At 48.1% G+C, this 15,525-nt stretch overlaps 1 protein-coding gene across 1 annotated transcript; it reads right to left on the bottom strand.

Moving 5' to 3' along the window:
* Window positions 1-419: 419 nt before the first annotated feature.
* gpr37b (G protein-coupled receptor 37b) lies at window positions 420-13,555 on the bottom strand. The gene is made up of 2 exons (XM_086147149.1): window positions 12,366-13,555; window positions 420-1,467 (listed from the first exon to the last, which is right to left on the bottom strand). Exons 1-2 carry the CDS (start codon window positions 13,425-13,427, stop codon window positions 652-654), a joined length of 1,878 nt encoding a protein of 625 aa, XP_086003275.1. The 5' UTR covers window positions 13,428-13,555; the 3' UTR covers window positions 420-651.
* Window positions 13,556-15,525: the final 1,970 nt, after the last annotated feature.

Genomic DNA, 15,525 nt, shown 5'->3' with positions numbered 1-15,525 from the left:
TTTTTAAATGTTAAAGTGACACATTATTGATTGGGTGTTAACAGTGCATTATTTTAGTCGGCAATCGACAGCCGATCGGAATCAGGCATCCGACCAGACACGGGGTACGGAAACGCCGTCCTATTTGGTACAAACCTGTTCTTGGAACTGGGCTTATTACTTTAGCGTCCACGAGGGCGAGACCGTCACGCGTGACTCACAAGTACGCTTGACTCAGATCGTGGGGTGACAAAATTTCACAATATCTCCAGTGGAAAGTTTGTACATTTTGGGACAGGATTACTCATATTGTTGTGAACGTCGAATGACCGGTATGTTAACCCTCATATTATGTTAAGGGTCAATTTGACCCATTGGGTCAATGGGTGAAATGGGTCAAATTGACCCTTAACATAATATGAGGGTTAAGATATGTATTGTTTTGTTTTTTTGTTAAAAAGAGAAAGGGACAGGTTACTTGTAGTTACTGTAGATGTCATGTACGATATTAATATAAGCACGTTGCACATAGAGCACGCTGACGCTGATTATTCAGGTGCCGAGTTCATTCATGCACCCGTTCGGAAATGTGACAAGACTAGATAAGGCAAATCTTTTCATGCCGTGTCCGAGAAACGCGAGAGATTTCCGTCCTCGGTGAGGAATCTCGGCCTAGCAGTTGGAGCCGGCGGGCGTGTAGTTACTCAGCTCCCTGCGAATGGTGCTGAACGGCGACAGCTCCAGCTCGGTCGTACACTCGTGCTCGTTGTCGTCGCTGGCCGTGGTGGAGGAGGGAGTGTGGTTACAGCAGCAGCAACAACAGCACTCCAAAAAGGCTCGGCCCAGCGGGCGACACAGGAGAAGCAGCAGCACCGGCGTCACGGCGGCGCGACAGAAGAGCAGCAGCTGAGACAGAAGGTGGAGCACCGACATGGTGTGCTCCGGCACGCCGGCCGCCATGTACACGGAAACTATGTTGCAGATGTTCTCGGGCACCACGCACGCCCCGTAGACGATGGCCAGAGCCACGACCGTGCAGTTCATCTGGCTCTCCAGCCGGATCTGCTTCTTGTTGCTGCGCACGCTGGCCTGCTCCGCGTGCCGGATCTTGCGCGCCGTCACCAACGAGCACCCGATGGTGAACAGGGTCGGGAGGCAAAAGTAGCAGCCGAAGCACCACCACAGCCGGGCGCCCTCGTAGGTCAGGCCGAGGACGTACAGCATGTCCGGAAGCGTGGTGGATATCCTGATAATGCAACGTTCGACCGGAGGCTCGTCCGGGAGTTCGCTGTCTTCGGCCACGAGCTGCCGGATGAGGAGCTCCGGGAGAGCCAGCAGTAGAGCGCCGATCCAGATGACGGCGAGCTTGGCCGTGGTGGAGGTGCAGTTCTCGATCATCTCGTAGTACATCTGCACGTTGGTGGCGGCGCGGAAGCGGTCGATGCACAGAGCGCACAGGGTGAAGGTGGTCACACCCAGGGACGCCACCTGGAAACGTAGAGGACAAATTTTAGGGACAAAGTGATCGACAATAAAAGTCATCGTTCCTCGGCAGAGAAGTAGCATATACAGGACTGTCTCAGAAAATAAGAAAATTGTGATAAAGTTCTTTATCTTCTGTCATGCAATTGCAAAAACAAAAATGTCCTACATTCTGGATTCATTACAAATCCACTGAAATACTGCAAGCCTTTTATAACTTTAATATCGCTGATTATGGCTTACATCTTAAGAAAACTCAAAAATCCTATCTCAAAATATAAGAATATCATGAAAAAGTCATTTCTGTTTTTTTAATTGCACTACAGAAGATGAAGAACTTTATCACAATATTCTAATTTTCTGAGACAGTCCTGTATGCAAGTACAAAAACCAAAATGTCATACATTCTGGATTCATTACAAATCCACTGAAATATTTCAAGCCTTTAATTATCTTAATATTGCCGATAATGGCTTACGTCTTAAGAAAACTCAAAAATCCTATCTCAAAATATAAGAATATCATGAAAAATTATTTTTTTGTTTTTTTAATTGCATTTATGCAATTTAATTTAATTTTCTCAGACAGTCCCGTCCAAGTGGCAAACAAGTTTGAAACAAAAGCAAGAAACAGCTAAAAGAAAGAAAGTGTTGCAGAGATTTTGATAAGGCCCATCTGAAGCCGCAGTTACAAACTTCCTTCGGACGACAGCGGAATCACGGCTACCGTGAGGTCATCTGTCAACGGACGCTATCTAGCAAAAGATGACATTTTTTTCGTGGCTGTCGCTCGTACAAGGAGTTCTCCGCCAGCCGGAGAAGCCACCGCTTCGTAAATAAACACTAGAAGACGGGGTAATGCCATTGACCGCAAGGCACACTTGACAGTAGTATCATTACACAGATGGAGCTGCGGAAAACACAATGGAGCCCTGAAGCCTGAGCGAGCGAAAGGAGAGAAAAACCGAGGTTTAAAAAAAAAAAAAAAAAAAACACGAAACAAATGAGAGAATTAAAACTGCATTCACTCATTCCATTATATTTTAACAGCTTCTGACAAATTAAAACCCTCCACAGCTTTAAGTTAATTAGCCGGCGTTTGACTTTGCGTTTTTTTTTATTTTTTTTTTTTAAAGTCGTTTAACTGCCACTCGTTTCGCCAACACATTAGGGATGTGTTGAGATGTGACTCCTGGCAGAGGAGGAAACCGGCAAAAATAAATCCCCGCTATACTCTTTTTCTCTACCTTCCTCTTTGGGCTCCCACCTTCCTTCCCCTCTGTTCCTAACGTTCCTCCCCCTTCGTACCATATCAAATTTAATTACAACAGCCAGCTTCCCAGATGGCCCCGCTGAGCCACGGCTTTAGCGATCTAAACACAAACTTCACCAACAGACAGTTATTAACGCACACGTTCTCCGGGAATAGACTTGAGACACACACACACACACACACACACAACAGATAACGGCGTGCTAAAAATAACGGGGAGCGTTCGGTAAAATCCAGCTGGATTAACTTGCACCTTATTTAGTTTTGAACCCGAGCAGCTCTTTTTGAACCGTCGTGTGGTGAAAGATGTAGTCAGTGTGATCAGAATTTGAAAACTGATCACTAAGTGCGGGGGTTATCCCGACGTTGATTCGTTATCCATAAAACTCGGGGTTCCTCGGCTCCATGTCTGTTCCACCTGGACCCGCTTATCCAAACATTGCTTTTCCAAATAGTTGGTCTTATGTCTATAAATCCATGTATCTAAAGCCGCAGGTGAAAGGCTAACGTCGCTCGAACGGGAAAGAACTTCATTTTTAACATAAGATACTTCATCAATGGAAATTTGGCTGTTTGCAAACTATTTTTATTTTTAATTTGCTGCAAAAGCTCTATCGTTTCGATATAAAATCACACGCCTGTTAATTCAGTATTAATGGAGCTCTGCTTGACGTTCTGCACAAAGAGCTTCGGCAAGGAGGCAACCGCAAATCAGAATCTCCTTTTAACAGTGTGTATACTCCCCTTGTCCTACAGGTCAAAAATGACCCATAAGACAATCTTTGTACCCTAGTGGTGTACAGCCCACATGGAAACAAACAAAAAAGAAGTATCACTTTTTCTAATTATGGGGTCTCTTTAGGAAAAGTGATAAAAAGTGATGAAAGTTGGAAAAAAATAGGTTAAGGTTTTTTTTTTCCTGCAGCTAAACATGGTAATGGGTCACTTTTGACCCGCAAGACAACACAAGGGTTAATACCTAAATCGGCCTTATATTTGCAACGTTCTCTGCAAAACAGACGAGTGACATCCTGCAGCTGTTAAAGCACAACCGGTTTCGCCGCCATACGTATGGAAACCGACCATCCGAAAGCCAGCGTCATGCCGGCACCTGTAGGAACGCAGAACAGCAACGTGTTGCTGAAGCAGCCGCATGGAAACTCCTCCCAGCGCGTTGAGTGACTCATCCGTCAGTTCGGATATCACTCACCGAAGCTGCCGGCTCGGACTTATTTACACATCCTATTCCCAGCTTTATCACTATAATGCTGCTGGAGATTTTATTATCCCAACCGGGGACACAAATACAGCGCGGCCTCCTCTGGTCTTTACTGTAAATAATGAAACGCCTCTGGCGGCCGTCGCGTTTTCCCGTTCTAGTTGTTGAAATGCTTATAGCGGAACGTCGTTCCGCAGAAACGCACTGCGAGCGGCTTCATTAAAACCTATTGGGTCCACACGGGGATGCGCTTGTATTTCACATCTCTAACAACAGCGATGGACTGGCTTTAAACGGCGCCGTGGAGAACCGGGAGTCCCAGCTTTGACGGGAGTTATGCAAATGAAGGGCAGAAGAAAAGAAGGGGTGCTGGGGTGCAGAGCCAGAGAAAGAAAGCAGAGAATGCGAGGATGAACGGGGGGGACGATAGCGAAGGCGTCAGTCGGCGTCCTTCGGATGGGAAGCGACAGAAAAAGACAATGAAGCGCAAACGGCGTCTGGACATGTACCTTCGTAATGTTTCAAATCTTCCAAATCAAAGGAAATAAAGTACAGATCGCAAGGCTCATTATTGAACAAATTGACCCACTGGTTTGCCGATCGGTCGACGGCAGATTACGGTTTCATCAGCAGCCCGTTGTCCTGTCATTTTGTCCTAGCATGACTCAACTCCCGTTTAACAATTCTTGTCAAAATCTTCTCGTCTTGGCAACTGGACTTGAGTTTCTTCGCTTGAAGACGTTCGTAAACTTCATGGCGATTCAGTCCTAATAACTCTCGTTATAAACCCATAAGCCTCCATCATATCTGGATGTTACCACAATATTCTAATTTTCTGAGACAGTCCTGTAATGCAATTGCAAAAACAAAAATGTCATACATTCTGGATTCATTACAAATCAAGTGAAATATTGCAAGCCTTTAATTATCTTAATATTGCAGATTATGGCTTACAGCTTAAGAAAACTCAAAAATCCTATCTCAAATATTAGAATACCATGAAAAATTCATTTTTGTTTTTTTAATTGCATTTATGCAATTTAATTTTCTCAGAAAGTCCTGTCCAAATGGCATACAAGTTTGAAACAAAAGCAAGAAACCGCTAAAAGAAAGAGTTTCAGAGACTTTGATAAGGCCCATCTGAAGCCGCATTTCCAACCGACGCCTCAAACTTCCTCATCTCACCGTCGGACCACGGCGGAATCACGGCTACCGTGAGGTCATCTGTCAACGGACGTTATCTTGCAAAAGATGACTTTTTTTTCCGTGACCCACTGGTTTGCCGATCGGTCGACGGCAGAATACGGTTTCATCAGCGGCTCGTTGTCCTGTCATTTGCAAGCTAGCACGACTTTAACTCCCGTTTAACAATTCTTGTCGAAATCTTCTCGTCTTGGCAACTGGACTTGAGTTTCTTCGCTTGAAGACGTTTGTAAACTTCACGGCGATTCAGTCCTAAACCCATAAGCCTCCATCCTATCTGGATGTTATGCTAACAGTAAAATCAAGATGGACGGATCGTAGCCTCCCTTTCACAAAGCAAGCGGAGACCTTCTTCTTTCTTTGGAGCTTTTTTTCTCCTTATCCATAAATCAATGTCATGACTTTTGGTTTCCGTATGAAAAATAACGTGTCGGACAGACGAATCTGCTAACGCTATCTGCGCTAACGTGACCGCCGCGTTTAAAACATCTGAAGCAGTTGAAAGTCAAACCGATTTGACCTTTAGATATAAAACCTATTTTTTAACGCTATTTTTGTTTTTCCTTCTGCCAGTTTCATGCATATTATTTAGACACGCCTATATACAGGACTGTCTCAGAAAATAAGAATATTGTGATAAAGTTCTTTATCTTCTAAAAGGCAATTACAAAAACAAAAATGTCATACATTCTCAATTCATTACAAATCAACTCAAATATTATAAGCCTTTTATTATTTTAATATTGCTGATTATGGCTTAAGAAAACTCAAAAATCCTATCTCAAAATATAAGAATATCACGAAAAAGTTTTTTTTTTTTAATTGCATTACAGAAGATAAAGAACTTTACTCTAACTCTACGTGTTTGTGTGTGAAAAAAAGAAAAAAAACGAGGAAAAAAAGAAATCACAAATTCATGTCTTAACATTTTCGGAGCTAAAGGAACGGGTGATGAAGCCGCCGTTGTGTTTTTCTACCATTATCATCGGGGAAACTTCAAATATCCTTCAAATATTCACTTTGTCATTTAATAAAAAAGACTTGCTTTCGCAGTCCAGTACATTTTGCATTTTCTCCAATCTCTTTTCAGTCCTCAGAACTTCTGCCCCGGAAGGAGCCACCAACGCTTCCACATCCGCCGCCGCTCTTTTCATTTTGGCACAATTCAGTCATCGTTATTTCATCTCCGGCTTCTTAAACATGCCGCTCCGGAGAAAAAAAAAAAAAAAAAAAAAAACAAGTCTGAACAAAGTCAAAACGAGAAAAGGAGGAAGCGCTTTACTCACATCCTTTTTCAAACGTCGCTAATTCCACCAGTTACGACCTAGAATTGCAAAAACCGTGTCACAAAAGCGTCATAAACAACTTGATAAACGGTGCACGGCGGCTCCCAGCTCCATGTTCTCCTCATTGGTTTTCCCTCACAACCATGGAGAGCTTTCATCCCCGCTCGTAAGGTTCCGCTTGTCCACATTAACGGCGGGAGAAACCCATTTTCCCCTGGTGCTGGTTTCAATAATGACCCATTAGATTCCTGATTGGAGCTCCATCAAGCTGGTGGCACAAAGGCCTGCGTATTAATTGGGACTTAACAAGGACTGGTGGCGCCCGTGTGGCCGCAGCCATGGTTATCAGGTGATGAATGGGAGAATGGAGACAACACACACACACACACCTGCCAGTTTGGGAGACAAAGGGTTAGTTGTAGGCTTTCGTCTGTGTGTGTGTGTGTGTGCATGAGTGACCCTGTGCAAGCTGCACCAGACCATAACTCTTGCCAGACACAACCTGCCAATGACAGCCGCCATCCATCTAACAGCCAGCTTGTGCGTCTAAGGGAGTGATGTGGGTGAACACACACACACACACACACACACACACACACACACACACACGATTATAGAGGTCTAGATTTGCACATAATTGCAAAAAATGGTATCGAATTATGGGCGTTTACACATCATTTGCAGGTGGTGAGCGTAAATATGCATGTAAATTGGGGTTCGTGGCAGACGGAACGTCAATAAATCCATGCCGGATGGCAAAGATTCTGCTGTGAGGATTTAAGAACGCCATTCTTTTCTTTTCTGTTGTGAAAAAAGACAACTGTCGCTAATTGTAAGTTATCGTACGGTAGATCTACCTTCAGGTTGCTACGATGGAGAAATGAAATAAGTAACTGACGGTCATTATTCCACTCCAAGCCGTTGCCGTCCCCGTCTGAATTTATCGTACGTCTGAGGCGGTTTCTTCCGGACAGTAAATTCCTCTTCTATTAAATTATGTCCCGACCCGTGGCAGGTTTGCCCCGGACACTGAAAAATGTATTTGTCTCCCAGTAGCGAAGCAGCCGGGGAAGTCTTTCCCCTTCCTCGCACAGGACTGGACTTTTAATTTTATTCTTTTCCGTTGATATTCCGACACACATATTCACGACGCTTAAGGTCTAATGCATACTTCACACACACATGGATAATATCAGTTTACTTAATTGCATCCAACATCAAGCCTAATCCGGACCGCGCGTTGTTGTTGTCTTATCGTACAAAACCCGATATCTTCTCATCCGCGGAAAAGGAGCCGACTGCGTAATACTTACAGCTACTATTTATATGAGCTGAATAATTTAAACATCTTCCAATTAACTTTCCTTCCTGCGCAAAATCAGACAGGCCAAAGCACAGAGGGCACAGCATCGCTTGTGTGTGTGTGTGTGTGTGTGTGTGTGTGTGGACTCGTGGCGCTACAGTGCGGATACTGTAACTGCATGTACAAGGAGGCCGGGGTGGAGAAGCGGAGGGGTTTCAAGTGCTTCCACACTGAACTAAGTGTGCCTTCCCCCCGAGGCTTGCTTCTAATCACAGATAGCTGATGCAGAGAGACTGAGGGGGAGAGAAGAGCCGTGGGCAGCAATCAGTGGAGAGAAGGCCGTCCTTCCCATCTGGAGGATCAACATTTTCTCCGGTTCTGCGCGTGGAAAATGATTTCAAATAAAAAGATGGATGATTAATACGGTGAGACACCCCGCCGAGTGAACCTGATAGACGCGCAGGGAGGGGAAGTCGGCGAAAAAAATAAAGGGAACGTTAAATTAACACATCCGAGACCTGAAAGAATGAAATATTCTGATGAAATACTTTTTTTTTTTTTTTTTTTTTTTTTTAGCATAGTTGAATGTGCTGACAGCAAAATCAAGCCAAAATAATCAACGGAAATCAAATGTATGAACCCACAAAGGTCTGGATTTGGAGTCGCGCTCCGAATGAAAGTGGGAAAAAAAACGCACGACAGGCCGATCCAACTCGGACGTAAAACAAGTCCGAATGAATCAGCGACACTTCGATTTCACGCAAGCGTTCCCTTTGTTTGTTTTTTTTTTGAGCAGTATATAACGACTAGAGAGGGACGACCGCAGTCCCAAGCCGCCTCGCTCTCCAGAGACCACGCTTTGTGGCTCGCGACCACGTGACCCCGACAGACGCCGACTCGACGTACGCGCCGTGTCGTCACGCCCGGTTTCAACACAACGCGGGTCCGTCGGTGACCCTCCGCGGCCGCGCGATTCCATCTCCTCCTTCACCCGCCCTCCATTTATCTCACTCTCGTTCCTCTTTCTCGCTCCGGTCTTGCGTTTCCCCGTCTCTCGCCGCGGCGTCGCAGAAACGGCGAGTTTACAGCCCAGATGGATAAATGAGGCGTGCCAAGATTCTGGCGCGCAGACTTTCGATAAAGTCGTGCATCGGCCGTGACGTTCCCTCACGTACGGCTTGCAGAAACAAGCGGCTCAAACCGAAGCATATGGGCTCAGTCATCCGGCGAGTCTAAGGTGAGAATAAGCCTTTAGGACTTATCAGATTTAGATCCCATAATGATGATGGACCATTAGCTGTAAATAGGTTTTAAAAGAAGGAGTAGTTTTGTCGGGATGGCTGTCCTCTCAGCGATAGTCCTGGCAAAGGAACATTTCCTGGTGAAATGTGTCACGTAATATTGCTTGCATAAGAAAGTATTATTAGATCTTAGCAAACTTGCTATTTCGGGTCTCTGATTCCCACACACTCCTCCCACGGCGACACTTTTTAAACAACCTCGACAAATGAGTCAACGTCCCCGGCGGATATTAAAATGCTTTCTGCACGGGTTGTTTGTAATTTAAGACGAGTTGAGGTCTCATTCCGATCCGACGCGAGGTGCAGGAGTCTGTCATCGCTGGCTCGCTCGCTCGCCGCTCCGGCCTGAATTTTATGCGAACCCGCCTCGAGCGTTCGTATGCCGGTGACGGCAGCGTGACAGGAGCATATCTGAAATAATACAGGGTGACTGTGGCCCACATCTTTATTTGGTGCAGCATGTCTAAAGTGTCCTCGCTGAGATTTCATGCATCTCGCCATAAAAATGCGATCTTTTTAAAGGCCGCAAAATCCCCTCTTTCATATCAAACAAATCATAAACAATCTGCATTCACGACACTGAGAATGGAGACTCCTGGTACTTCGTCCACCATTGAGCGCCGGCTTTTCTGCAGAGATTTCATGTCTACGCAAGCGTACGGAACTTCGGACGCGTGTCTTTATTTTAAGCCAAATGTTGATAATGAGTTAAGTGAAGAAGAATTATGTTGTCTGTGTTTGTGTGTTTTATGTGTGTGTGTGTGTGCGCGCACCCTTCCGCCCAAGTCAAAACAGGCCATGAGTAATGCAGCCTGGGGCTCATGCTCCCTGTGGAACATTCAGTTAAACACACACACGCACACACACACTGACAATACACTACAGTAGATGCTGGTGTCTTCATGGGGGACCCTTACCCTGAATTTACATCACAACCGAAGGCCTAATTCTAACCCTGACCCAATTCTAATCCCAGCCCTTAAATCAAGTCTTTACCCCCGAACATCCGTATTCAACCCCAACGCTGTTTTTTTTTTTTTGGCCTCACAATATATGTCACACCCCACAAGAATAATAGGCCTCGCAGAAGTTAAACAAGGACACACACGGAGTAAACATCATACACAGTAGTCATGTGACTTGTGCACCGGAAATGTGCTATTAAGGTTATTCAATAATATCCTGCAGTCTTTGAGTAATTCACATGCAACAACATGGGGGGGGGGTATGTTTTTCATGCTCCATTAATAAGAGCACATACCCTCCTAAGCTGTTTATTTAATTATAGTAAATAAGATGCTTTGGAAATTTAATACATCCAAAAGACAAAGAGGAGAGTGAGGAAGAGAGGAATATGCAAATGTAGAATTTCTACGGCTGAAATGACGGATTGTACAACAAAAGAAAGAAGCAGTGGACGATCTGAGCCTGAAATGTCAAAAGAGACACTTTGTTGCGTCTTTTGTGTATTTTGTGCCTTTTCCAAGGCGGCGGATTTTTCAAAACAGAGATGTAAACTTAGATGCTAAATTCGGATTCAGAAGGGATCGGCCGCTCGGGTCGGATGGGCGCGTCTGAGCCGGTATAGAACGCCGTCTCGGATAAATAAATCGCATCGTTCCCCTTCGGGCGATAATTGAAATTCCCGAGCGTCACGTTTCATGAAAATAACAAAAGGCAAGCCGTGCCAATTTAATTTGTGTTTATAGACCGGATTTTCTGAGCCGGTGCCGAAGTATCGGAGGGGAAAAACGCCCCTGCGCTTCTTCGCATTATTTACGTGCAGTATTAATTAAAACTACGTTTGTCATTTCAGCGAAATGAATTTGAACAAGGCGGTTGGCGTTTCCTTCTCGCAGAACGCAAATTGGCGAGACACGTAAACGGGAGGGTGAATTCTTGCATGTTCTTGTGTGATCTGGGAAAGGTCACAATGGATAATGACTGAATGAATTAGCATTGTAGCATGTAGCATTTCAGTGTGTTATCTGACACAACACTGCTGCAGATGTGTTCCTCTTAGAGAGATACCCACCGTAAAAAAAAGAAAATAGCGAGAGGTATCACCTGATACGATCTCTCCAATCCAAAGTATCGGTCACGAAAGCGGGACGTCACGCCGGCCGTTTAGCAACAAGTTAGTCCGATCAAATTTCGGAATGCCACGTTTCAGCTTTCCCGCACGACGGCACGGAGGGGCGCTATCCGATACATATCTGATTCGGCTGGGCGAGAGCCACGTCAGCACTCTCCGGCGTCTTTGCAAAATCACTGAAAAACCGCGATCAAAATACTGTTCGGTCGGAGCAGCGCTGCCGTCTGGCCAGAGATTTTTTTTTTTTTTTTCCCCTCCATAATTCATTAGGATCAGTGTACCTTGCAGATCAGATAGCTGGGTCAGAAGTCGTGGTTAAACAATCGTTACCCGTTAGTTCAGAGATATCTGCTCGCCTCGACATGCTGAATGCGTCCCTCTATAGCCTCGCCTGACTTCCTCGTTGGTTCCGAACCCGGATTTTATTTAAATACAGAGTATATTTTAAATAGATGGAAAACTGAAAACGTGTATTTCTAACTTTGGTCATGTCTACCGTCGCAACCAAAGTTGTTTCGACCTCTTTTTCGCTGCGGGGCATGATGAAGGCCTTTTAAAACAGACTTAACGCCACCCCCCCTCCACACACACACACACACACACACACACACACACACACACACACACCTCTATTCAAAAGATTTGTACCTTTCAGATGAACCTGACACTGGAGGAGCTGCAGCGAGCGCACAAAGGAGAGGAATCAACACGGTGTAAACAACCTGTCAAGCATCCGCGACTCATGACTTGTGTCTGTGTGTGCATGTGTGCATGTGTGCATGTGTGTGTGTGTGTGTGTGTGTGTATAGGGGAATGCAGCATAGCATAAGCAACAGGAAAGAGTCTGCAGGAGGGAGATATAAGGCTACTGCCTTACTCGTAGTTGTGTATTCCTGTGTGTGTCTGCGTTGCTGGAGGGCGAGGTGAGGTTCTCTCACCGGGAGCGGCTGACGAGCAGCGCCGCCCGTCATTGGCTGAGGTGACATCCCGAAGCCGTTGCGATCACGGAACGGGCGAGGCTCAACTCCCCCCCCCTCCCCCCCACCCAAAAGAAAAAAACCCGAAATTCAATACGCCCCTATCCGGCGTCGCTTTGAAGGCGGCGTTCTCGCTTTAAGACAAGCAAATGGAAAACACGTGGCGTCCTCGCGGGGCAGAATCCTTCCGCTGCACATTCGGGGTACGATCAGAACGAAAAAGCATGGAAAAGCCAATCTGGAATTACCTCCAAATAGGGCACCACCTTGCAGGTGAACTCCCCCAGGAGCCAGGACTTGGTCAGCTCATGGAACACCACCATGGGCAGGCAGAAGAAGATGAGCACAAAATCCCAGACGGCCAAGTTGGCCAGCAGCGAGTTGGAGATGCTCTTCATGTAGTAGTTCTGGCACACGATGCAAAGGATGGCGATGTTGCCCGCGATCCCCACGAGGAAGATGACCCCGGAGACGCAGGTGATGGCGTACGCGCCGTAGGTCTCGCTGGTGACCGGATAAAAGGGGTTCTTGATCTCGTCCCCGAAATCCAGCGAACTGGGAGGCGTGATCGGCGTGGCGTCCCACGGGTTCTCCTCGCCGAAAGTGAAGAACTCGGGCTTCCTGGTGAAGAGGTCAAAGGGCACGTCGGTGGAAGTGAGGGCTACCGGCTTGGGGATTTGCTCCCAAGGCGCCGCGTAAGGCTGAGCCAAAAGCCCCGGGCTTTTGTTCGGCCGGTTTCTCCCCCTCTTCCAGGCTTTCTTCTGCTCGTCTTTTGTGCCCCTCTTGGGCCCGTCGCCCTCCTCCGACCCCCCTCCCGCCTCCGCCCGGCCCATTGACGAGGGCTTAGCCGTATTGTAGTGTCCACCTGCCGGCGTCCCCGAACTCCCGAGACCTCCATTCAACTTTATCCTCTTATTACGGCGGCGCGTCGGCTCCCGACGTGGGGGGGCGGCGTTGGGCTCCTCCACGGCTGTCAGCGTCCTATTGAGGTCGTGTTTGTTGTGTCCATACCTCCTCAGATCTCCTCCCGCCCTCCTCCAGGCCGGGGTGGAGTCCAGGGTCGCCCTGCTCAGCGCCCGCTGCGCCTGCAGCTCCGCCGGGGACGCACCTGTGGCGGAGCCCGCCGAGGGCGCACGGTCCCGGGCTTTGTTCGGACGCGCCTCCCGCAGCGGCCCGTGGAAAGTCCTGGAGGAGAAGGAGCCGAGGTCGCCGATCTCCTTGGGCCAGGCTTCTGCGTCGCTCCGGAGGGACGCCAACACGTGTGCGTGGGCCACCAGCGCGAACAACGTCCTCGGCGACAGCGGATGCATGATCCGGGATGGACAGGCTGAGATCCTCACAAGCGCATCTCGGTTCCTCGCCGTGGCTGTCGGGGTTTCGGGGTGGGAGAGTGCGCGGGGAAACTCAGTCTACACCCATCGTGGGAGCAGCGCGGGAACTCACGTCCACATCCACGAGATCCAAACTTGCATCCGGATCTTCTGCACGGTGCGCTGCGGTGCGGTGCGGTGCGGTGCGGTGCGGTGCGGTACGGCGCGGCGCGTCTCCCCGCCGGAGTCACTCCCTCTCCCGGGATCTTTGCATGATCCCGCAGGATCCAGCAGGGCGCGGGTGGGGGTGGGGGGTGGGGATCCACGCACGAATCCCCGGGACTGCCTGCGTGGCCGTGCGGCGGTGGAGTGGGCCGGGCTGGGCTGGGCTGGGCGGGTCGGTGAGACCGAAGGCGGCAGCAGCGTCAATGCGGTGCAGGCTGGGTGAAGCCCACCAGGCTGTAATGATGCACAGGAGTGTGTGTGTGTGTGTGTGTGTGTGTGTGTGTGTGTCAGAGAGGGAGGAGTGGAAATCGGCTGCTCCTCTTCCTCCCTCTTCTGCGGCCAGCTCCTCAACTCTCTCCTCGGGTAGGACCCTTGCGATGGAAGAAAATGGACTCCCCCGGCGGCTAACCCCGATCTGTCACTCCCCATCCATCACGCACAGCATCCAGCAGCCCCGCAGCGGACCGGGACTCCAGCCCCCCCCCCCCCCCCCCCCCCCCCTTCTCCACCTCCCTCCCCCGCAGACATGCCAGCCACGCCCGACAGACCTGCGAATAACTACATTGCTCTTTTTGTGATTTTTTTTTTTTTTTTTTTTTTTGAAGCACAAAGGACTGTTTTTGAAAGCAAATTAAAATGACTTCAAGATAAAGCAGCAATTATACACTGATAGGTTTTTATGCCCCCCAACCGCTGCATTCTTCAACATCTGCATCGCATCTCCGTGTCCAGATACCAGACTCGGTGTTGTGAATATTCAGCGTGCAGCAGGCAGGACGGACGGCGGCGCTCGTGACCCGGGCCGAACGCTCATTCATTCATTCGTCATCTCCGTTCCTGTCGAATCTTCTGGCCTCGGCAGCTGGACTTGAAATTCTTCACTTGTAGACGACCCGGATGACCGAAAACCCCCTCAGACATTCGTGGTCTGCACCGCTAATCCCGCATCGAGGGGTTACGGGGGGGGGGGGCCGGAGTCGGGATCGATCGAAGAGCCGGATAAAAAGACGTGAAACCGTTCACTCGTCAAATAGACATGCAGGGATTCACTCACTCATTCAATTGTCTCGTAGAAACCTGCAACCGTTCCGCCTGTCATTCGACAGCAGCCGCCGAGAAAAGATGTTGTAAATATCCGTCTGTACGACGTCAGGTGGATTGAATTCAGAAAAGCTTTATCGGTAATGAGAGGGAAATCTGTGGCGAGTTTTGTTTTAATTAATTCGAACGTCGGTCCTAACAGACTAATCTTGTCGAGTCCCTCGAGTCTTGAAGACGGTGTGTCGAGTGATTACTGGAAACCAACACACACACAGAAAGCCGCAACCCGCTGGACGTCCGGTAGCTCGGTCAATAATTCAGGAAAACGCTCGAGACCGAATTAAAAGCGCACATTACGTCGCGGATGCAAACCCGCTTCTCGGACCACAAACGAAAGCCTGCGCAGGTAAAGCCGGGGAAGATTTGGCAGCCGCGGCCGACAGCTAGCCGGTGACCTTCTACATCAAATAGCCGATTATTGCCAATTCCACGCAGGAGGGCAAACACCCGGCCAAGTTTCACGTCACGGGAGAGGACACGGAAAGATAACTTAACTCGCTCCTGCCAATATTCCCCCCCCCCCCCCGACCTTGATTCGACTCAAAGGAAAGACATTCTACATGTTAAATAGCCGCCAGAAGGGAAAGCCCGCCTTGGGCTTTTGGATTAAATGTAACGTTCTCAGTTTTCATGTGCTTAATACGTCGCCGACGCGAACGTTTTTTGATGAGTGCTAAGAAAACCAACGTCATTCGGTTCATTTTGAGGATCCGTGGAGCTTTACAGGTTTAAATCCGGCGAATTACAACGTGTCTCTGACCTTGAAAACACC

This window comes from Fistularia commersonii, chromosome 5 (genome assembly GCF_037954325.1).
Source record: "Fistularia commersonii isolate RoL2024-O1a breed Wild chromosome 5, RoL_Fcom_v1.0, whole genome shotgun sequence".
NCBI lineage: Eukaryota > Metazoa > Chordata > Actinopteri > Syngnathiformes > Fistulariidae > Fistularia > Fistularia commersonii.
Note: the sequence above shows the minus strand (reverse complement) of the source record. Positions and strands in the feature narration are given on the sequence as shown.

What these genes read in the sequence shown, in the direction of transcription:
- gpr37b (XM_086147149.1), bottom strand. Translation starts at nt 13,427, where the DNA reads ATGCATCCGCTGTCGCCGAGGACGTTGTTCGCGCTGGTGGCCCACGCA. An exon ending in AGGTGGTGCCCTATTTGGAG is followed by an intron (nt 1,468 to 12,365) that starts GTAATTCCAGAT and finishes CTACGTTTCCAG; the next exon opens with GTGGCGTCCCTGGGTGTGAC.